The sequence below is a fragment of the Pseudopipra pipra genome, chromosome 5, assembly GCF_036250125.1.
Source record: "Pseudopipra pipra isolate bDixPip1 chromosome 5, bDixPip1.hap1, whole genome shotgun sequence".
NCBI lineage: Eukaryota > Metazoa > Chordata > Aves > Passeriformes > Pipridae > Pseudopipra > Pseudopipra pipra.
The window spans coordinates 15,960,176-15,984,853 of NC_087553.1; the positions used below are offsets into that span (position 1 = coordinate 15,960,176).

At 39.1% G+C, this 24,678-nt stretch overlaps 1 protein-coding gene across 4 annotated transcripts in view; it reads left to right on the plus strand.

Annotated features, from left to right (window-relative positions):
• The first annotated feature begins 6,669 nt into the window (after window positions 1–6,669).
• DNM1L (dynamin 1 like) overlaps window positions 6,670–24,678 on the plus strand; it is a 36,191-nt gene continuing 18,182 nt past the window's right edge. For 2 of the 4 annotated variants that reach the window (XM_064654680.1, XM_064654682.1), the window contains exons 1-3: window positions 6,675–6,909; window positions 18,242–18,389; window positions 24,124–24,162. In XM_064654680.1, coding sequence (XP_064510750.1) covers window positions 6,808–6,909; window positions 18,242–18,389; window positions 24,124–24,162 — 289 coding nt within the window. In that variant the 5' untranslated portion in view covers window positions 6,675–6,807. Of the gene's footprint in view, window positions 6,910–18,241; window positions 18,390–24,123; window positions 24,163–24,678 lie in introns of all 4 variants that reach the window. The other 2 variants (XM_064654683.1, XM_064654681.1) reach the window with 2 other exon arrangements.

Sequence of the window (24,678 nt, forward strand, 5' to 3'; positions counted from 1 at the left end):
GGATGTGCTGCCTGCCCATCATGTCAAACTGTTACATTTCTTTCTGTTACAGCATATCTTTCACTTTACTTTCCCTGATTTAAAGACTTAAATTATGAAGAATTCATCACATGGCCAGGTAAGTTTTCCAGTTGTTAGCTATAATCTCTGCAGTTGTTTTTCGTTTGTTTGGTTGGTTGGTTGGGTTTTTGTATTTTTTGGGTTTTGTTTTTGTTTGTTTGTGGTTTTTTTTAATGACTGTTATTCCCAGTCAGAATTTACATAGCCTCCAACCATCAGGATCTTATCAAGAAAATTCATTAACAATTTCAACTCCAAACTTGAATATGTTTTTGTTTGCTAAATGATGGAAATTTCTGCTGTGAGAAGCACCTCCTTATGGAATAGAGCTTTAACTAAGAATCTAGGGTAAGACTTAGTGGGTTGCAGTTGAGTTTCTAGATCCCCAGATTTCTTCATATTAGTTTTACTGAATCCACCCTACTTAAATTGAAGATTCCAGAGGTTTCTTGATTTGGTTTATGCATTTGCAATATTAAAAGAGCACATGGTGGAAGAAACAGAGATTGATTTGGGAGCAGAATCTGAGATTACCCTCTCTTTGGCCTCCAGTGGCCTCATGTTCTCTGCAGTCCCTTCCTACTGCTGTCTCAGAGCCAGGCAGTCCCAGCACTCTTCTGAGGAGAATGTGTGGAAATGAACTCTCTCTTGGGTCTACTAGAGACTGAACTTGTATCTCTGTGAGTTCGTGTTTTGAAGCAAGGCTGGATGTTTGTGCTCTCTTTGGAACCTGTTTTGACATTGTATGCCTAACTAATTTTTCCAAACTCTAGGTAAGGGTCCCTCCTTCAGAAAATGGGGTTTAGACTCCGCTGAATAGGGGAGCCTTCTCACTGTGTGAAATTAAATTAATGGAAGAAGATAAGATTTCAACTGTAGTTCTTTTTAGATGTACTGCCTAGTATGTAGAACTACCTGCCTTGCCTGTTCCACCATACTTGAATGTTTCTTGACTTGCAAAGGGAATTCAAATCTTTTAGCTCAAGGCTCAGAGACACAGCATTTACAAAAGACCTACCTTACCTATGTAATATTTTGGAATTCAATTTTGGACTAGCACTAATGTGGTCCTATTAACTGAATGCCCTTTAGTTGCTGAAGTGCATCTTACAATTCTGTTTCATGTGAAAAGACTTACATTCATATACTCCAAGACAACTCTGTGATGCAAAGCAAAGCATGGCTGGTGAGACATCTCCATTCCAGAACTTCAATACTGACCTGAACTAAAAAGCTTTAGATAGATAAACTTGAAGTATCCATTAGTCTTATAAGCAGGACGTGATGATGTAAATCACATATGCTCAGTTGTTACATTTAGAATTTAAACTTAAAATTGTGCCAGACACAAGGAGATGCCCAAGAAAATGTGTATTATAAAATGAAAAAATGGTCATCTTGCCATACTATTTTATCTTAAAAAGTCCACAGGAGATAGCCTTATTTAAACTACTAGATCCAGAAGTAGAAGATACAAGCTAATTTCTTCATGAATACCAGCCAGTTTTGGTTGAGGTAAGGTTTGGCTGGGATAAGTTTTTTTTCTTTTCTAGTTATATTGCCTTATCTGAATGCTAAGTGTGCATTTTGTCCAGTGGTAAAGGTTACTTTCTTGATAGCGGACAGAAGGCTATTGCTTTTATTCCCTAAATCTTAGTCCTGTAATATAAAAAGTCTTCATATGAAAATTGGACAGCGAACCACTGGAGTGGGAAGAATAATTTACTGAAGCAACTGTTAACTATTGTGTTTATTATTTCAAGAAGTTTCCACATCCATTGCAGGGGGGAGGGGCACTGTTATGCAGCAGTTAAGAACGGTACAGAGATTACTTTAATCTCCAACCAAAGTTTTTATCTCTATTGGCCTAATGTCTTACAAACACCAGAGTGCTTGGGCTATGTTACTGATTTATGAGGTTTGACTGCTGTGTTTGCCCTATGCCTCTTAAACTCTCTGCCCTCCCCTTCCTTAACTTGAAACTGCTTTCTGTTCCGCAAGCGTGTTTTACCAGGAGTTGTGTGACACCACGAATATCCAATGAATTTAGATAAATAACTTCCCAGTGGACAGAGTAAGAGAATATAAGGAACTCTCAGTTGTTTAGTTCATCATATTGTCCAGCAAAGTTGCATCTCTGCCCCAGGATAATTTTGTTTTGTCAAAGACTGGGTGTCAGCACAGGTTCCTCGTACCTCAGGAACTCCTTTCAGCACTATGACCTTCTTACAGGCAGCATGTAGGAGAGCACGCTTTGCCAATTCAGCAGAATCCCTGGACTATGGATTTCAAGCCTCTGATTTCTGTTTCTTCTGGAAAAAAAAAAAGAGCAAGGTTTAGAATCCGTCAGCTTGAGAAATCTGTGCAGAACATCCAAACGGAGAGTCATTCTGTCAAGGGATTTCAGGAATTTATTTGTGTCAGCTGCTAATGGTGTTCGCTGTGCAGATGTCTCGTATAAGAAACTGTTACAGTTACTTCTGTGATGAGGTTGCTCTGGAGAATATAGAAACACCATGCAATTTGTCTTCACATAAAAATCAGGCTCTGCCAGACTCATATAATTGCTGTACTGCATAATTCCAAAAGGTGACAATACTGAAAGAATAATTTACAGAAATATTTTGCTAATAGTGTTTGTGCATTATGAAGCAGTATGACTGTATGTGGCACAAACTTGATATGTTTCAGCATGGTAATAATTCTCTAGACAAATAGGATGGCAGGGAAATATGCTTTGCTGAGGTGCTAGTTTGTGGTTTCTTTGTCTGGCATAAATGAATTAAATGGCAAATGACTTGTCCATTATTGTCAGTATGCCCATAGAAAGAGACTCAGCTGTCTAAGCAAAAGTGGAAGCAGATAATGATGCAAAACTAAAAAGAAATTCATACCATGGAGAAATAAGACTGGAAATGTTGTTCTCCTGATTTCAAACATAAAACCAAGGAGGCTTATAATGAAATTAGAAGATGACAAATATAAAAGTCATACCAAATTGGTTTTTTGCATGATGTATAATTAAATAATTAAATTTACTGCCAGAGGTTGTCATTAGAGCCAAAAATTTAGCATGATAGGACAAAAACCCTATTATATGGTAAATAAAGAAATCTAGCTTCCAGGAACAAAAAACAGAAGAAATATTGAACTGTCTATTTCAGATCTTACAGCAATATCAAATTTATTTAATATAGAGTTTTGGAATCAGAAGATCTTATTACTGCATTTTTATGTTTTCCCCAGATGGCTGATGGTGGATGGTTTTAGATAGGATGTCCTGAGGTAGATTGATACCAGGTTAGATTCAGTGTGGCAGTTCCTGTGTCCTCATATCAATTAACTTTTAGTAAACAGCCTGTCTGACTACTACTGCCTTTTATCAGAACTTTGAGTTTCCTTCTCTGTACAATGTAAGTCAGCCATGGAAAGTTAGAGTTAAAGCTACAGCTAACCATTGCTTGTAAAATATTTATTGCTTTGGCAGAGTCCTCAACTGGGCTGAGGTAACTGTTGGATTTTGTAAGTTGGTGTAGGACATGACACTTCATAGCAGAGGTATTTCCAGCTCTCACTTTTTAGCCAGAAATGTAAAATGTGTTAAACTTTGTGTTCTGGTGTTTCTTAGCTTTATATCTTCTATAGTACTTTCTTCTTGCATTTCTTCATTAATTCACTTCCTTCATCTGCCTTGTACTTCTCCATTTGTGTGTCCAGCCCCTGGTAGGCCTTTTAACATCTCTGCTGGGCAGGCTAAGTTATCTCAACTTGGTTCTGCAAGTAATATTTCCTCTGTATGCTTCCTGAAATATTATACTGATAAAATTCTAAGAATAGCCATACTGGGACAGACTAAAGGATGAGCACATACAGTGATTCTGAAGGCTACTCTCCCAGCTTCCAACCATTGTCAGCTCAGAAACATCCAGAGATAGATTTGATTCCTGCATAGCTATTTATATGCATGCGTTACATTTCTCTTTCTTAAACTTGTCCATACACCATCTGAACCAATTTAAACTTTTACTGTCTACGACATCCTTTGGCAAGGAGCTCAAGAGGTCACCAACCCACCCGTGAGGGGCTGCTGTCTTTGTTTTGTTCTGAGCTGGCTCCTCCTTTCATTAGATGTTCCCAAGATGCCTGTATTGGAAGGGAGAGTAAAGAAATCTGATGCTCTTCCACCCACTTCAGGTTGCTAATGATTACACAGACCTCTGATCCTCGCTAACCCGTTCCATTTCTTTTGTAGAGTGAAGCTTCTAGCTTACTTAGTTGGTCTTGATATAGAAGCTGTTCTGCAACTTTCATCATCCTTGTTGTCCCTCTCTGACCCTTTTCCAGTTCTACATTCTTTCTGAGATGTCCCACTTCTGGCCCAAATTAAAATATAAACCAGGATGCACTTGCTCCATTTCACAGTGGTGTCCATGAGATCATATGTTAAAATAAAAGCAGAAGGAGAAGAGAGATTCACATAGAGAAATAATCTGGTTGTTATCTATCTGCTTTGGGTGCCAGGGGCTTCTGGTCCTGTGCAACTGGGGTGCTTTTCTTTTCGTCCTTTCTCCTCTTCTTTTCCTTCCAGGGACTCAAGGAGAGAGAGGAAATGAAGTTAGATAGGAAACAGCAAATCCCTTAGAAAGATTATTTGCTGTGTCAGATGTACAATGCAGGAAATATTTGCTATTTTCCTGGAAGCTGAAGAGGGAGATGCCAAACAGCCTTCTGGTGTTAATGATCTCTGAGAGCAACCGGCTGTGACACACTGAAAGCTAACGGGCAAAACCACTGGATAATCATGTTTGTATGGCTATGATAAGAACCCCTCACCAACAGGGAATTCAGGACCTTCTTCACAAATTTTACACACATTAACTGTTTTTCTCTGTGTTGAATACACTAATTTTTGAGTGTTTCAATTTGCTCAGCCATCTTTATATGCTTTTATTCCAAAATATTAGCCCTCTGACAAGCAGCGTGAAATTGCTTATGTAAGAATGAGAAACTTTGTTGTAAAGATGTACAGATAAAAATATATTTCCTTTGTTCTTCAACATTTGAGTGTTTCAAGACATGAAGACTGGAAAAGATTAATTTGTAAGAATACAAGTTCTATTGCCATCCAAAACTCCAAACTTTTAGAAGCACTTTTACTCTGCTGGCTTACAAGAAAGGACAAAGTCAGAATTAAACTCAGTGCTAGTGTATTCATAATTTATCTTTGAGAAAGTGCACTCAAGGGAAAGACATTTGAAGATGTGACAGCTTATTTGTTGTGATCTTGCATCACAAGTCACCCTCTGGTTTCATTCTATCATTTTTATAAGGCAGCAGAGTATTAGATCTCACACAGTTTCCCACTTCCCAAGATGTGCCAGATATCTCAACCAAGCCTACTATTATACATCTTAGTTACAAAATTTCAGATGATTATTTGAGTCTTGCAAAACCAAAAATATCCATGAAAAAGTGAACAGAATAAATTTAGCTGTTTTAAATATGTCCATTGTAATTTTCAATTTGTGAATAGAAATGGAAGAACATTATTTTCACTGCACAGTTTGTAAGAGCAGGTCTTCTCCAGTCCTGTTGTCCCTTCTAAGAGACCTCCATAATGCTTCTTCCCCACCCCCAGCGACTTCATTTTTGTGCTCTGTTGGCTTTGTGACACCACATGCTGCCAAGCTCTGGCAGTTTGCCATTCAGCACCTGTCCTTGCTGCATTCAGGCAGCAGCACTGCCACACCCGGTGAAGCAGTGAGGAGGGCAGCGGGGGCACACCTTTGGTTGCTTTCTGCTTTTCAAGGGATTTACAAAACGTAGTGCCTCAAATAAATATGGCTGCTCCCTGCTGTTTGCTGAAAACTCAGTGTGCTGATGAGGCCAGCCTGCCCCACATGGGCTGCCTGTGGCGCCCGCTGGAGCGGGTCAAGAGGAGGGCGATGGAGCTGGTGAAGGGTCTGGAGTGCGCGTCCTGTGAGGAGTGGCTGAGGGAGCTGAGGGTGTTTAACCTGGAGGAGGCTCAAGGGTGACCTTATCACTCTCTACACCTCCCTGAGAGGAGGTTGTAGCCAGCTAGGGGTAGATCTCTCCTTCCGGGTAACCAGCGACAGGAAAAGAGGACATAATCTCAAACTGTGCCAGGGGAGATTTAGGGTGGATATCGGAAAGAATTTCTATGCAAGGGTAGAAATTGAAAAAGGTGAAAGGGTTATTTGATGTTGGAATGGGCTGCCCAGGGAGGTGGTGGAGTCACCGTCCCTGGAGGTGTTTGGGGAAAGACTGGACGTGGCACTGAGTGCCGTGGTCTAATTGACAGGGTGGTGTTGGGTCATAGGTTGGACTCGATGATCTCAGAGGTCTTTTCCAACCCGGTTGATTCTGTGAATCTGTGAACTTGTGAGTTGCTCTGCTTGCTACTGGTGATCCCTGTAGAGGATCAGCTTTGTCGTATTAAAAAACACACCCGAACCCGGGAGCGGCTCGTGGTGCGCGCCCGCAGCCACCCGGCTGTGTCCCGGCGGGGCGGGGGAGGCCCCCGCCCTCCGTTACGGACTACACTTCCCATGATGCCGGGCGGCGGCGGCGCTGCGCGCGGGGGCTGCCGGGGGCCGTGCCGTGCGCGGGGGCCGGCGCCGATGGCGGCAGGCGCAGGGGGCGGCTGAGCGAGCCGCCGGGGCCCGTCGTGTCCGTCCGCCGTCGCCGCCGCCGCCTCTGCCGGGCCCGTCCCGCCCCCCCGCCGCCATGGAGGCGCTGATCCCCGTCATTAACAAACTGCAGGACGTGTTCAACACGGTGGGGGCCGACATCATCCAGCTGCCGCAGATCGTGGTGGTGGGCACGCAGGTGAGGCGGGCCGGGCCGGGCCGGGCCGGAGCGGGCGCGTTCACCGCCCCGAGGGCAAAGTCGGGGCGTCCATCGCGCCCCCGCCGCTGCAGCCCCGCGGCTGCCCCTGCCAAGGGCACGGGGGGACGCGGAAGGAGAGGGCGGCCGGGACGCCCTCGGTGGCCGCGTCCCCCCCGCGCTCCCTCCCCGGGCTCCGCTGCCTCCCCACCGGTCGCACAGTGTGGTGAAGCAGCGCCTCTTGCACCGCCCGCCCGCCCCTGGGCGCTTCTCGACCGAGGAGCCCCGGAGGGGCTCCGGGGAGGGCTGGGCCCCCTTCTCCCGTGGCTCCGGCCCCCCGCACCGGGGGTGTGGGTGGCGCTGGGGGACCCGGGGAGCGGCGGCCGCCCCGGTGCGTCAGCGGGACCGCCATCGCCGCTCGGGCCGGGGCTTCCCTTCGCCGACAGCCGCCGGGAAGCCGGGGCTGAATAAAAGGGATGTGGCAGCGGAACGGCATCTTGCAGGCGTGGATCGTTTCCCTTTGCTCCGAGTCCTCCTGCCGTTGGGACCTCTTTGTCTTAGCCGGTGATGGGGAGTGAAGGTGAGAGGCGAGGCCGGCTGCCGTCGGCTGCAACAGTTGCAACGTGCGTGTCTCAGCCCTGTGGTGCTGCTGCTGGGCTCGGAGATAGCTCAGACCCTTTCATATCTCCTCAAATGGCCTGCTGTTCTCCAGCAGAACTTTTGGCAGCTGAATATGCCTGACCAGAACTGCAGCAGGCACAAGGGAATAGGAAATGAAACGTTAAACAGAGCTAAAACTTGAAGCTAATGGATCTCTGGTTCCTGTGACATTAACAGTATCTATTGAGTGTGCTGTGCTGCTCAACAATGGCTTGCCTACCAAAGACATTAATACCAACTACTCTGCAGTCAGGGGTTTCATTATATGGCATAAAACATGAGTTGTATGTTTTAAAGCTTGCACGTTGCTGAAGCGTGGAATAGCTTTGCTTAAAGCCAGTTACAGTGTCAAACGGGTTGTGAGGCAACCAGCAGTCATTCTCTTTTCCCAGTATACATCAGGTAGGTTCACTGACTTTATGTCAGCCACTTAATAGAGTAGATCTAAAATACTTGGATTGGGTGGGAGACACTCTGCATTGGTAAGCTGTGTTAGCTACTGGCTGGTGTTGTGGCTGATTTGAGTCAGTCGCTTTATGAAGACATTTAATCTTCGTTACATTAAAAATTATACAATCAAGCTGTGTTTTTTTGTTGTTTTTTTTTAAATTTGTTTCTGTGTTTCAGTTTAGATCTGCAACAGAAAGTGCAGTGCAGGGGTGTGGCATTTTCTCTGTAAGATTAAGAAAGTATTTTTTGCAGTTTCACTTTATGAAATGCACTGAAGTGGCATTTTTTAAAAGGACTTTTAAGCAACTTGTTCCTAGGTACCTTTTCCTAAGTGTAAATACATTTATAAGTAAATACTGAGAGCTAGGATGGTATTGACATGTGTTTGACTTAAGTAGTCTACCTGTCAGTATCAATGTCTGTTTAGTGCTGTATTCATTATATTCCTAACCCCACTTGAATTAATATGAAATCTCTTATCATGCCAAAACCAAATCCTCTATATACTCCAGAAAAATTTATACAAAAGTCTCTAGCAAGCTGTATCTTGGGGTTTTTTTTGTGTTTAGTCAGGTTTGTTGGGACAAATAAGTCTTTACTCACATTGTAATTCCACAGATGGTTATTTTATGCAATTAGTTTTAATTTAAATAAAGATTTATTCATTTGAAGTTAGTTTATTGTAGACCAGACTTCTGGAGATGTCTCAAATGTGGCCCTAGAGCTGATAGTTTTGCTGCTGGAAGCTTGCTGCCTTGGTTTTTTAAAATGTGCCTTGAGACAATCTTGTTTCTTGAGATATTTTTGGTTAAATGCTACATGGCCTCGGCCTTTAAGTTTGTTCACACGATTTGTTTGTAGCCTACTGGCATATACTATCTTTACTTTTTCTTCTAAATTTTGCACCTCCATTTTTCTTTGTAAGAAAGAAATGCTGCCAATTAGGATTTCTGTAACTCTGTTAATTGAGCTATGCTTTTTTCCTTCCAATTTGCCAGTTGCTTTTCTTAAATGACCTTTTTATATATTCAGCAAGGAGGAGAAGAAAAATTTTTTTTGAGTAGTGTTTGCTGTTTATTTTTCTCACCTGTCTTCTCTCTCTTCTTTACTCCTGTATTATTTTGTGCTTGTGTCTTTCTCTGGTTCTCATTTATTTTTACTTCTGTGCATCAAGTTAATTCTTTCTTTTCTAGAATATGTACAGCTAGAAACTGCTTATAAGCCTTAATTTAGCTTTGTATGTTTTCTGTTTCCCATGTTCCCTTTGCCCCTCCTCTCTTTTGGGATTGATTTCCTACTGCTCTTGTGTTCTGAGCAATTGTAATGTTTTAATTTTTCTTCTTTCTAGATACTTTTTGTTACTAATTACAAAATATTTCTCAGTAAATTTTACACATTCAAATGACCTCTTGCACTTCTAGTTGTTTTCCCAGGACTTGGCCATATGAGAATTCCTTCTCATTCTCCACATAAATATTGTGTGAGTTATTTCTGTATCCTAATGCAGGATCTGTTAAGAAAATTCAGGACTCTGCTGGTGATAGAACTCAGAGGACACCTTCAGACTGCCAATTTTTCTTCACTGTTCCAGGGTTTTTCTGCCATTCCCAGAGAGGTGTTCTATTTTTTCCCCAATTCAGTATTTCAGTTCTATTTTTAGAACTGTATTACTAAAGTGCAAAAAACCCCTTTCCATTCTGGGAATATTATATAAACAATATTTGTTCAATAATGCTGTAATACTCAGTGTTCTGACATGTTTTATACAATTGCTTTGTGGTCTGTATTTGTAAGGGACAACAAGGTGGTATTGAAGTGCCTCAGCCAAACACATTAAAAGTGTAGTAAAAGGAGGCAAGAGGAAGAAAAGCAGTGTGGTTAGTTATCACCTTTTGTATTTTAAGGGTACGTATCACAAAAATTAAATGTCTACACTACAAAGGTGGCCATGAGATTTAGAATAAATTTCAAAAAACCAACCAGACAACAAAATATCTGCCTGGAGGTATGTTAAAATGAATTGTCTGCCTTTTTTTCAGGGGAGGTCATTAATTCTTGGAATATCTTTTGGGTTTTTAGGAGTCATCAACCTGGTTATATCCAAACTGTAGTGTCAGGTCTGTAGCAAAATTCTTCCAATACTGACATTATAAAAACACTCTCTGGGCTTTATTTGCATTTGGTAGTGTTAACTGAGGTTGAGACATTGTGGGGAAATGGATCTAACAACTAATGAAATTCACAGTGCAATTTTTAAGTGAACCTTCAGGTGTGCATTTATGGAGTACTTTTGCTCAGTCTTCACTTGATACAGCTTTGGGACTTTAAATGGGGAGGTGTAGTTTACAATATTTAACCTAGGCTGTTCTGTTGGATGATTCCCTGGGATTGGCTCACAGATGAATGTTACATTTCTTTCTTTTTTTCCTGTTTGGAATAAGTATCACGTTTGATATTTCAAGACTAAACCTCTTTTTGTTGCCAAAGAGGAAGGTTTCTCGATCTGAGATAGCAGATACACTTGAATATGTATAAGTGTATATTCTGTTAAGCTAAACAGTGAGGATGATAACTTGTCTGTTAAGAAGTTCACAGCAACGAAAAGCTACTGTAACAGTCCTGGCTGGGATAAGGAGAAGAATTCAGTGGATCCAAAGCATCCAATTTGAGACTGGCCTCCTGATCTTCAATGTCAGGCACTGTACAGAGCTTCCCTGACCTTGCCCTGTCAGGGGAACAGAAATTTAAGCTACTTCAGCTCATTCGATGTAGCCTACACTATGCTGTCAAAAAAACAGTTTTAGGTGGAGACTCAGGCTTGTACCATGCAACCAGGAAAACCCCAGGCTAATTTCAACTTGGGAAATTCTTTCTCTTTTTTTTTTTTCCTCCCCTAGGATTTCAAGCAGATGCGAAAAGACATTTCTACCTACATTTGTAAAAGGGGATGTAACTAGAGCATAACATCAGCACTGGCTGGGGAGAGCTTGTTTTTCTCCCAAATGTTTTGCAAACTTCTGGGTTTGGTTTGGGTTTTTTTTCTGTTTGCTTTGATATCTGACATTTACTGAATCTGGTTTTGGGCGTAACTGTTTGCCTTTTTGCCATCCTTTGCTCGTGTCAAATCATGCCCTGACTGTTCTGGTGTGTGTTTCAGGCAAGCAGCAAAGTGAGGCTGACATTAATTAGCTGTTTACATTTACCAGACATAATATAAGTTTTGCTGGTAATATTATACAGTGCAAACAACATTTAGTGTTGTGCTGTTTCTTTTCTGTGATGGGCTCTTTGTGGTTCTGAACAGCTGTACCTTTTAGATCCTGAAGGCTTCTATGTTTGGAAGTGCATTTTCACTGGATCTATGTGCAGACTTCATATGAATTAAAATAAAATGACAGGTTTAATAACTCTGATCCTGCATTTTAGCTCTACAGATTTTTAATATGAAAGCAATAATAAACGTAATTTAAATGAAGATATTAATTTTATTGTTTGCAAATGCACAGTTATTTTGGAAGAGTAGGAAGAGTGCACAGAATACACAGTTGTAGAAGGATGTAAATGAAGTTGTTTGTGATTCTATTTTTTTTTTGTTTCATTGTTGTTCATTTCTCCCTCTCCCCAGTTTGTTTTTTTTTTTAGTTTCTTTTTCCCCACTAGTTTTGATGCTTACTACCAGGGTCAAGTTCATCTTCTGATTGGCAATTATCTTTCTTAGAAAATCTGTATTTAATTAAACCAGATGGATCTTGTATGTTGTCCAGCAGGGACAGTGCAAAAGAAACAATGTTTTCAGGAGAATGAAGGGCAAGAATATTAAAGCAGACAGCCCAGGAAAATGTTTTTCAGAATCTGGAGAGAAAATGGCTGTGGAGTTCTTGAAAAATCCCCAGATCTCTGTTGTTTAGAACTTTTTAATTGAAAGATGCAATTTGGCTTTATTTTAGTTCATTTTACTGCAAGTCATGAATTTAGTAGAATAAAGTCAGTTTATCTGGCTTTGAAATGTGAATCTTCAGATACTACAGTTCCATGATCTAACTTGGAGTCTCTACTTGTTTCTGAGTAGGTGAGGTATTTTTTTTCTGAAATGAATTACTGGGAAGCCTTTGGGAATTGATATATGGAGAAAGAATACATCTGCTAATCATTTCTCTGTTTGCTCTTGTTTGGCACATGTCTACAGTTAGATGTGGTGTAAATACAGAATTTCTGAAGAATTTTGGTTGAACTGTGCTAATTCTGGCATTCCTTACTACTAGTACCTGAGCTGTTTTATGTTCCTGTGACTTCAGTTTCTTCCTGAGTGATTCAGGAAGGCTCTCTATTCAAGTAAATGAAGAATGGCCTGAAGGAACAACAGTCTTGTCATTCAGACAAGGTCTTTCATACTGAAATGTATTTTGTAACAATGAGCGGTGTGTTGTGCTGGTTTTACTGCTTTCTCAAGTTGAGATTACCCTGTTAATTCTTCTGCATCTTGTAGAAGTGTAATTTTGTTTCAAACAATGTCTTAAAAATGATTCATCGTACCCTGCTTGCAGCTTTAACGTTCTCTTCTGATAAGTAAATAAACTTTTAAATTTGTTAGCTGTTTTGAACCAGCCTAGCTTGGGGTGTTCCTAGTTTGAATAGGAAAATTTTGTCATAATAGCCATTCCAGGCAAAGCAGTTCCCTTGTGGAACTACTCTGGAAATGCATGCATTTCCTTTTATTTCAGAGTAATTCATGTTTGCAAATAAGAAAAGAAACAAAAATATTGCTGCTCTTTAGTTATATCATGCTGACCTCTTCCAGGGTAGCTACTGCAAGTAACTTCTTTTCAAAGCACCTAACTGGGTGGATGAGATCCCAGCAAGAATGCATTAGCTTATATTTCCCAATAATAGAATGAAAATTTAGTAAATTGTTTACATATATATTGCTAAGAGCGTGATGTAGCCAGGAGAACTTTTATAGTTCTTGTATGATAGAAACTGCAAAATTGCCACCATTCCACCTTGGGTGTCAAAGCAGATGCATTGCTTTTCTTAAGAGAATTCTACAGTAATTATTAGGTCTCGCTGAGAAATCTCTCCTACTTCACAGTTCCTTACTGTCATTCTCAAATGTTTGTCATCATTGTGCCACTGAAAAGTCATAGAGAATACTGATATCACTGCCCCTTTATTTTCTTGTGCTGTCCTGCAGTTGTGTTGTAGTTCTTTGCCTTTGTTTCCTATTTGATGAGATAATACAAAAGTTATCAGTTTATCCTAGCAAAAGTAATGAGCAAATTTTTAGATCCCTTTCAACTAATTTTCATTTTGGAAGTTTCCCAGTACTTAATTGGCCGTGTTTCCTTACAAAGGTTTTTTTCCACAGGTTATATATTGTGCATTGGCTTCACAAAGAGATTATGAAGTCTAAAGGTAGACAAAAGAAGACAGGAGATTCTTGTGAGATGACTTAAAAATTTGTCGCAGCTGATACAAGTCCATTATAATTTTAATAATATTTAATAATATTTGAAATATCCGACAGTCAACTCTTCACTCTGTCAGCTGTTCAATCTGAGCAAATGACTATAAGAAATCTCATGGTTCTCATGCATGAGACTCCAGGTGAGTCTTGTGTTTATTACCTTCTTGCTGTATGGACTTTGTAAGAATAGGAGTAGACTTGGCTTATTTACTGAGCAAACTGGTGGGACCCAGGACAGCCAAGTTCAAGAGACCTGGCATACCTCTAAGGACAGCCTCACTGGAGCACAAAACAGTAGTCCATAAACTTGCTTGGGAAAATGAGCAGAGGTGTAAGGAGAGCGCTGTGAGGGGAACTCATGACTGAGCTTCAACACAGAAGACTCATGCAGGAGGTAGAAGTGAGGACAAGCTCGCTCAAGGGTATAAAAATACTGCTGGCATATGTGGAGATGTAGTAAGAAAGCCAACGTGACTGGAAAGGGAAAGGCAACAGGAACTTCCAGCACTTTATCAGCTGTATCTTTTAACTGTATCAGTTAAAAAAGAAAAAAAAGTAATGAGGGAAATACAGACTTGACACTGACTGTGACAGGAGATTTAGTGACAGCAAATATGGGCAAGGCTGAGGTACTCGGTCCTTTCTTTGCCCTGGTCTTCACCATCAGGGTCTTCTAGGCCTTTTTACCTATAGATGGGGTTCAAAGTGGAGGGGTAACTATCAATGGTGCAAGAGGATTGGGCCAGGGTTCTCTTCTTGATATGGAGAAAACATCTTTGCATGCTGTGGGATATAGGGTACAAGTCTCCTAAAATAGGAATGTTAATGAGGACATGGAAATAGAGTAAGAAAGACAGCGAAGTAAATGTTTGAGATGAACGTGAATGGCTGCTGATAGTGTTACTTGAAAATTTTCAATAGTCTCCTCCATTTGGCTTATCAACAACCCTAAAGTGTTTCTGAAAGTGATCTCTTGCTATTAATGAAGCTGGACAATTATGAAGTCATCCACTGCTGTCTGCTGCTTCTGAATTCCTGAAAAATGTGGTCAGTAATACAGCAGATTGCAACCCACATTTTCTCATAAGAATTAGTGTAATGGATGGGAGCAAATGCCTTTTAATACTGAAGTGCACAGAATTGAAAAATACAGGGACAAGTAAAGAAGAAATGAAGGATGGGGAGGCAAAAGCAAGCTCATGAGAACTGTTAAAAGTAGAGATGTTGGCTTTTTGGAGTGGATCACAGTTCTTACAGTTTGCAACTTCTTAATTTGTGAGGGTAAGTGCACAGTTGTGTCCCAGTGATTCTGCCCTTCATCTTTAATTGCTTTAGATTAACCTGAAGATGATGTTGACAAAAATGAACATACAGGTGTTACGGAGGCAGTGAGAAAGCTGATAAGATTTCAACACACTCTGACAGTATATATGATGTAAATAAAGTACTTAAGTCCTGTGTGCATCATCTCATCTTATCTTAGCACCATCAAACTCAGGTGCTTATCTGTGAGACTGGTGCTGGTTAACACAGCAGAGTGTTAAACACTCAGCAGTGCAGGTTTGACACGGGTTAAAAAAGTGACACAAAATGTTCCTGTATTATTTGCCCATTTGTTTTCTGAGCAGTCTATATAAAGTTTCTCTAGGTATCACAGCTGATAGATATTTCAAATTAAGATCAGATATTAAGGAAAAATCTGACTGATCTGCTATGAAAGGTTAGAGTTTGTTAATGCTTTTCTGGACCCATCATGAAATGAATTTATGGATTTCTGTCCACGCTTAAAATCATGATAAGCATTGCAATGAGATGCCAAAACAAGTGTGATGCTTCTGCAGACTCATCCCAAAAAATTCTGTGGTACCCTTGGTCATCAGTATTAGTCTCTGTCTTCACCTGTTGTATGAGGGACGGGCTGAACTGAGTTTGTATTGTTAACATCCCTCACTTCCTCCTGCTGGCAGAAAAAGATGAGCTTCATGTTTGCTGCTTTCCTAATTGCGTTCCCAGACAATTCTTGGTAATGGATGTCGATGGAACCCAGATTAAGGAGTGTGACATCAGATAGTGTATCGTATTCCAACAACAAATTGCTTTAGTTGGGAGCCTAATGCAATTTGAAGTAAATTTCCTGGTGTGTGGAGAACTGTAATGTTGCATTTAGTGTATGACTTCACATTTGCAAAGGATCCAGATCGTTCCTTCTCTGTCCAGAGGTAACTGTGGGAGTGGTGTAAGACACAGTATGTTAGTTCTATACGTGGTTTGGTGTGTGCCAATTTTAGCTTCCTGCATTCCTACTCTTTGGAAAGACCAATGAGCAGTGCAGCAGCTTCTCCTGTGGATTTTGGTTTCCTGTCTTGATGAGATTCTTGGTAAGGACTCAAGCTATTTATTAATATCCATTATGTGCTTGGATTATATGTTCAGGAGAAGCCACTTCCTCTAAATCTCACCTCCAGCCCTTTGAGACTGAGTGATCATTTTACCCATGTGTAAGAAATCTTGCTGAAGAGATCACAGAATCATTGAGGTTGGTAGAGACCTTCAAGATCCTCTAGTCCAACCATCAGTGCAGCACCACCGTAATCACCCCTAAACCATATCCCCAAGTGCTATATCCATCTTGATGTTCAAGATGTTTTTAGTAAATGAAACCGTGGTGGGTTTTGGTTTTGGTGAGCTTTTTCAATGCAGCCGATGAACCTTTATAATCTCTCATCTTTTTGACCAGGCATTGCACTTGTTTTAAAGAAGTTAAGAAGTGGTTTGTTATTTGTCACTGTGAAGTTTGTTTTTTCACAGTCTGTAATACCTGTAATTCTTCAAAAGTGTGCCAGACAGGAGCTCTCTCATGGAGGTTTCCAGAGCTAATTCATGCTTTGGTCAGGTTGTTCTTAAGTTACCTTTTGGTAAGACTTCAGCGCCCAATGGTCTGTTAAAAGCTCCTTGCAGAGAAAGTATCTAAAGTTGATTTGGAGAAGGTCAGTTGAAGAAGAAAATGATTAATTACTTTCTAGGGGAGACTTTTAAAAGGAAGAAAAATCCTACAAGGCTATATTTCTCTTTCATCTGACCCTGCCCTTCTCCCTGGTCCTCCTAGACCAGTGACCTCACTGCAGTCAAATTTGGAAAACTGAAAAATATACATGATCCACATTGGTTTGTTGTTCACCTGTTGAGACAAATGATATTTTTGATAAAATACCTTTTTTTTCTGTTCCATAGAGCATATACAATAAGGTGATAGAATGAAAGAAGGCTTTAATTTGTTGTTGTTCAAATTTTCTACAGATTTGGCCTTATATTTTAGTATGTATTTTGTATTTCTGCATACAAGTCCTATTTCAATAGGTTATAAGTCTCTCATATATGTCTTACTGCACTAGTAGAAATGTCCTGTCTGATAGTGATGTGTTGCTTGAACTCTGTTCTATTTTTAATTTTTAGAAAATGTCACTGAATGTGGGAGATTTAAAGATATTCATCCCTGCTTTTCTATGATCATGTGTGAGGTTATATACTCATTATTTGAAATCTCAAGTCTGTTATTTCAGAACTGGCAGGCTGAGTGGAGGTTGTATAGCAGTAATGCACATTCCAGCTGTCAGAAGCACCTGTTGGTGGGTTTTTTCCAGTTGTCTTGTTTTGTTTGGTTGTTATTTGTTTTTTTTTTAACAAGAGAATTGCTTGGTAGTAGCATTAATATAGAAACATTTGGTAACTGGTGGCAGTGACTGTCAGAGCAGGTTTTGACTTTCCTCCTTCAGAAAACTGGAAGAGTTTAATACAGTTCTATTAAAAGACAAAATCTTCTCAATCAAACTTTCAAAGTATTATGTTGACATTGCTGGGTCTGTTGTTTATTGTTAGTTTTAATATGGTACTGGTCTTGAATTGCTTTTAAAACCTGTGTATTCACAGCTGCTTGTTGGACCAATTCTGCATTTTATACAGCAGTGGTACAAGAGCACATTTTAAATGTAGACAGTTAAAGCCTATTTGTAATTTCATAGCTTTTAAGTATTTCACAACTTCTTACATTTTGTTGTTATATAGACAGATATTTGCAGTCAATTAAGTTATAAATACTTAAATATATACACAGAGAGTGTAGGAGGGCACAAAACAATGTTTCTGTGTTTAGAGTATAAAACAATGTCTACACTTACGAAACTGATACGATATGTTATACAAAAAAACCCAAACAAAAACAAAACCACAAAATCAAACCTCAAACTGAAAGGAATATAAGACTGTAAACAGCTTAATATACTCAAGTATACATAATATCTGTTTGTGTAATGCTGCTGTTGGTACTAACAGGGTCAGCCCATGTTAATTCTAACAAATACTAACAGAGGGTTAAATTCTTTAGTTTATAAAGTTTTACTGCAAGACATTAGAAAGTTGCATAATATATTTTGCTTTCTTTATAATGGTTGGAAGGAAATTCTGTTTTGTATCTGGAGAGTTCAATATTTATGGTAGAAAATGCTAAATAGGATATTAATTTTTCTGAAAAAAAAATGTTACGTATGTGGTTTAGCCTTAAGAGATAGAATATCTATCTATCTTCATGTTTTTTAGGTGTCCCATGGTTTTTAAATATCCTGAGTGGGTTTAGACAGTTACTGATTTGTAGCAGACTTGTATCCTTCAGTGCCTGTTTGCAGGTTAGGTGAAAGCAAACTAAAACTAAAATATCACAGCATTTTTATGTTTAAGAAAGTAATGTAGCTGTATTCCAATTTTCAGAGCAGTGGAAAGAGTTCTGTGTTGGAAAGTCTTGTGGGAAGGGATCTGCTCCCACGAGGTACTGGAGTTGTCACCCGGAGACCCCTCATTCTGCAGCTGGTGCACGTTTCCCCAGAGGATGGTCGGAAAGGAGCTGGAGATGAAAATGGTAAGTGTGATCCAAGAGACTTAAAATCTTTCTTGTTCTTTTAACTGAAAAATCAGTTGCTATGATCTTAAAACTCAAGTGTATTTTTTAAAATTTGCTCGGAAGAAAACACAGCTGTCGTCACATCTGTTTTGTCCATTTAGCAAATGTCATGAAGTCAAAATCTTTAGGACATTCAGAGTATCCTTAGTGTTTTAAACTTTTCTGTTCTTAGGAAATGCTTTTGAAAAAAATAGACCAAAGAAAGCATTTCAGTTGTTAAGCTGTGACTGTGTAGAGTACATGATTTTTTTTGTGTGTGTTTTTCTTCCCCTCCTCTTTTGCTGTATAAATAAGGTGTTTCATTCATAGGATGAGTGACTTTTTAGAAGGAGGTTAGGAATGAGGTAATTTCTGAATGGAGCAGAAGAAGGAGGAATGAAAACAAACTTGTAGTAGATGCAAACAGGATTTAATAGGCATGTTCTGTGGCTTACAGATGCCACCTGACTGGGCTGCACTGGGTTTCCAAGGCATCAAGAACAGCACTTTAAATGTTCTGAGGCTGTCCAGTTTGAAGCTTGTCTTCTGTAGTGTTTCTATATTATCTTTCATCAGATCAAGAAAGTGATCTCAGTTATCCCTTGGGACTTTCAGTGCTCATTCTATACCAACTAGTGCTCTTGATTTTAGGAAAGAGCAGCAGGGGCATATTGACCTTCTGATTGTAAGATAAATCTTAGCTCCTTGATGTAGACTGTGAAAAGGGCACAGGTTTTGTTGGTGTGATGCACTTGGGGCTATAATTATTAATTCTCATTGTGTTCAAATTTTTCTGAATTTATTTCTAGTGACAATAAGTCAAGGTATCAGAAGTTCTGTACAGTTTCCTGCAATATTTATAGCGTGTGATTTCTGAAGGACAGTTACTAACACTAGCTCTGCTTGTTATTGAAACAAGCAGAGAACACAATTAGGGTTCATAATAATTAAGAACTTTTAGTGTGCAATCCATGGGAGAGATTGTAGGACAATTGTAGGAAATTATCTCAGAAGCTCTCTAGTCCAGCTCTGAACTCAACAGCAGTTTGCTTGGGTCTTTATCCAGCTGGGTATTGAAAACTGCCAAGGGTGGAGAATCAGAATCTCAGGGCAACCTTTTAGAAATGGCAGATTTGCTCTCTCTAAATGTGGTTTTACATTGCTTGCATTGTGCAGTGTATAGTTTCTAGTACTTTTCATAATGCTTTGATTCTGAGTTGTAGGGTAAAATATTACTTCGTTCTGCTCTGCAACATTACAGGTATAAAAGATGGTTTTGTAATTAAAGTATTCTGAGTCAAGGCAGAGCCTTTCTGTTGTAGGTTGCATTTGATCTGAGGATACTGCATAAGGATGTTGGACTGAATTATTATTTAAGAGGCCCACTTAGATTTTTTTTTCTTTTTTGGGGAAAAAAAAATCAATATGCAAGATGTATGTGTTATAATCTCATCTTGTTGTTCCTGTGAGAGAGATGTGAGCTTGTTTAGTAAGAATAGAGAAACCTTTATGATTTACCAGTTGAGTTTGAAATGCCTCTTCTCTCCAAAACTCAGGCAAATCATGGTCTAAATGGTTTTTCACTGATCTGTACGTTCAGATTGTCCTGTTAGATCTGAGAAGATGGGATCAAGTAGCTTGGAAAGAAAAAAAATGACAACCTCTTATCCTGGCTGTGCTGCCTGACATTTTAATAAGTCACTATGCCATTAGAGGTCATAATTTTCTTTGTATGAGATGGATGATGAGATAGGGTTGAATATGTGTTTGGGATTTCCCAGAGGGAAATAGTCTTGCAGAAAAGGATTTTGGCCAGATGAGGGGTTTCTTCATTACAAATTGAATATTGGACAAGAGACTATCAGTCTTGCCATGCTGCTTTCTGAATGCTGGTGTTGAACTCTCTGTATGTACAGATACTTTTATACAACTGTCTCTGTGACTTCTGCTTTATGGTTGTCACCTTTATCCATCCTAATGCTTGGTCTGCGTATCTACTAGTGTTATATATTAACACAGCCATTTAGAAATAGGTACTAGTCTGTGATTTTTACAAGTTTAAATTTTACCATTGTTGGAGTGGTTGCATCTTCCCTGTTTTTAACACAAAGCACTTTTGACTGCTGTGCTATTCATTTAAGCATGGACTTAGCCTTATCTTTATGGCTATGAGGAAAAAAATTGTGTCTCTCCAATGGCTTAATTTTGACATCTGATGCATGTGAGCTGTCAAAGACTATCAGTTCGTATGAATTTAGGGGTTTTGTTGGGTTGGTTGAGAAGTTTTTTGGTTTTGCTTTTGGATTTTTTAAAATGTTTTTTTTTTGATTCTTGGGAGCACATTGGAAAGATTGTTGAGAAAAATTGCAGCCAGACAGTTGGACTAGCTTTAATTTTTTAATATGCAGCACTAAAGATCATCCTTGCTTTTTCCTCAAAGTCAGTGGTGAGCGATGTGAGACCTTTGTACTGTGGTCACTGCAATAAATCAAGAGAGTCAGAAAATAACAGAGATAATTTTTCAATTAAATACAAAGTTCTCTATTTTCATAACATGATATTTCAGACTGATATATATATTCTACAAAGATATGTGTGATCTGACCTGAAGGAAATGTTCTCATTGTGCTTTTGCTGTTTATTATTAGGCTCTAGTGATTCAGCACAAATGGTGTGTTTGATGTGGTGATACCACACTGGGGTGTTCTCTGATCCAATTGCAAGAGAAACAGGACTTAATCAGAGAACTGGACCTGGTCTTGTCAATTAATAAATTGGTCTTGTAGCAAAACCTGTTCTCGTAGTTGACCCACTGGTTTAGAAATAGAAAAAAAGAGGGAACATATTCAGTGGTAAATTAGTTAAGTGTTTATAGGTTTTGGATTTTTTTTGGTCCTAAGATAGGAAACTGAACGTTGTTCAAATTCTGGACAGATAGAGTTGATATGGAACACAGGAATAATTAATACAGATCTGTTGCTTGATAAATCAGCACTGTTTTGTCAGCTTTTTTGCTCTGTACATCAGAGAGGAATCTCTTAGCCCCAGCTGCAGAACAGTGTGACCCGCTTTGTTGTACTTGGCTTTGCAGAAGCACGGGAGAAAAAGTTTGCAATCCACTTGGTGTCAGGGATGGAAAAAATGGTCCAACATGCAGAAGGGATTGGAAGATGTGTGCATGTTTTTTTCACAAGTTGGCTTTTTATTTTTAATTTAGAGGAATAGAGCTAGGAAAGGATGAGGTGATAGGGTAAGGGGAGAAAGAGAGTTCAGATGGTCACCTTCTGGATCCAGAAGCTGTGAAGATATGGAAACTAGAAAGCTAGGAATTTAGTAATTGGGAAGTTCTCATGCTGCAAGAAATCTTCTGTGGTGGTGGCTTTTTATGACCCTGAACAGTTTCTCTGTGCTCCCATTGTGTATGAATAACATTTCTACTGCTTTAGAAAGGGAGAAGAGATAAAAGAATAATTAAAGTTACTAAGCTTTGTACTGTATTTGAGCTTCTTAAAGGAGTATTGTAGTGTAGGACATAAAAAGTACAATTTGGTGGATGGCAGTCCTGAGAAAAATACTGTAATATGTCTAATTTTCCTGTGTGTTAATTAAGGTTTTCAGGTCTTACTCCAAGATACGAAAAGCCAGAAAAATAAAAGATGCTTGCTTTATTTGGAAGATGTGGTGGGGGTTTTTTTGTTGTTGTTTGTTCTTGTGGTTTTTTTCTTTTTGTTGTTTTTATGTTGTTTGTTTTTGTTTTTTGAAAGGCAGAATCTGTTTATTCTTAACAGCTGCTGTCTTAATTTCTTAAAATCTCTAGTACTGATTCTTATAATGACCAAAATGTCACACTTTTATCTCGCATTGAATCTTGGATGTAATCAGATGATTAATTCCCCTCAAGGTTTTGCCTGAAAAGCTTCCAGAAAGTAACATAACTGGGGGAAGACTGATTTACCAGTTAAACTAGTGATAAAAAAAATTGTTCTGCATGTAAACCAGAACACTGAGTTGTCGAATGTAGGCTAATTAAAATATTTTCTCCTTGCTTGAGCATCCTTTCATTTAGAGTAATGCAACTCCTTTGTGTTAAATTAGATCAATTGGGAAATTTTTCCGTAGGTGTTAGCAAGTTAAAATGCAGTGTCTCTGACTTGAATGCATCTTGGACCATTTTTTTCTGTCCTTGACGCCAACTGGATTGCAGACTTTTTCTCTTGTGCTTCTGCAAAGCCAAGTACAAAAGAGATATTCAATGTACTGCACTCTCCTGTTCTGTCCCTTTGAAGATATTTTAAGAAGTTGATAGATTATACTGAAAAAACTCATTTATTTATACATAGAACCAAGCCTAGTACCTAGCTGAAAATTCCTATACTCTTACAAAACCAATAATTTAAGACTGACACACTTTGTCTGAGAAGGACATCATCTCCTGAGGAGGGACAGAACAGGAGAGTTCTTGGTCCATATCTTCCTAATGTAACAGTGGCAGTATATTGCTGTATATTTTTCTTCCTGGCTTTATGCCTCTCTTTACTCTCTTGGATTTAATTTTTAAGGGGAGACGAGCAATACAATCCTGAAGATACTGTAGTTTCTTCCTATATGTGCATTTTGCTTTATTTCCTCTGAACGGTAAATAAGCTAAACCTCTACAATAACCTGTAACAAAGGAACCTTTTCATTTTGCACTCACTTTGGAGACTGAGATGTAATTTTGGCTATTTATCAACCAAGACAAACAAAAGCTTCCTCCTAACGATGGTTTCTTATAGCTCACGTGCCTGTGGAACATAAGGATAAAAGTTTGGGGTTTAAAAGTTTTTCCTTCATGGATGCAGTCCATCAGAATCAGCATATTTCCATTGATGATACACATGCCTTTGACTTAGTCATCTGAGCAAGACATTAAAATAACTCTCCAGATGTTCTGAGCTTTCCAGATGGATGAGGTGATTGTTGCTGTGCTACTTGCATTTGGTACCAAACAGGCACGAACGAAAAATATCTTCACCAACTTGTTTTGATTCTTGCACTTTCAGGCAGTTGTGCAGACATGACATAAAAATAGAGCTGTAAATTCATCAACAACCCTTCAATAATTTTTTTTTTTGTAATGAGATTTCCATAAATAGTTTGAGAAAATTAAAGGTTGAGAAGGATCATATCTATGTTGTCTCTTCTTAAATCTGTCTCAGAACTGATGTAATTGTTTAATGGAGTCTTAGAAATATTGATGCAAACCTCAGATTTCTTTCCCATACAGTAATCTTACTTCCAGAACATTACAAATATTTTATTACTCTTTCTGGTTCTTGCCATGAGTAAGTGTTAAGAAACATTTCACCAAAGAAGTTCAGCTTTGTGGAGCCCTAATGGTACTGTTTTCTATGCTGAGATAGAAAGCATAGAGCTGTTGGAATTAGGGGAATGGCAATAATAGTCATCATCAAGTAAACTCGTTGTATAGAATATCTGATACGCATCGTTGATCTGTGTTTAGTTAAGATCTGTGTTTAGTCAAGATCTTATTTGTGTGCATAGTGTTAATATGTTACATGCTCTCATCAGTACTAGAATAGCATGTACATCTGTCTGCATGCATTTGTGATCTTCGTAATGGAATCTGGGACTGAAAGTTAATAAAATGCTATATTAATTATGATGTAAAAAATGTTAAATACCATTCAATGCTGTTTCTTTTTAACTGCAGACCCTGCTACATGGAAAAATCCAAGACACCTTTCTAAAGGTTGCCTTTATCCACTTGCTTTTTCTCCCTCCACATAAAATGCATGCTTATATACACTAACCACATACATTTCATGCCACGTTATTGTTGATTACACTTTTCCTTTTACACTTCAGCTCCTGTGTTGATTGATTATTTTGCTGAGTCTTGTGATCTGATTGATTTTTAGTTTTCTGACCTTGTTGCATTAGAATGAGATGATTTTTGCTTTTCTTCTGTGCCGTTGCTGCTTCATAGAGCTTCCTGCACTTTGAATTCCCAAATCCTTTAAAAAAATCTTTGTTGATCAGTATCTTGAATTTTAACTTAAGTGAAAAGAATGTTTCAAAGGATGACTTGATTGTAGGTAAACTGTGTGTTTGCCAAATGGCCAGATTTCTGGTAGACTATTCTTCTAGAGCAGATTGCTATGTCAGGGAGCAGAGAGGAATTGGAAATAGAACTTACCACTAGTACTTGGAAACCTAATCGTGAAAGTGTGACTATCTCACAGTGTGACTCAAACTGCTACCTTTG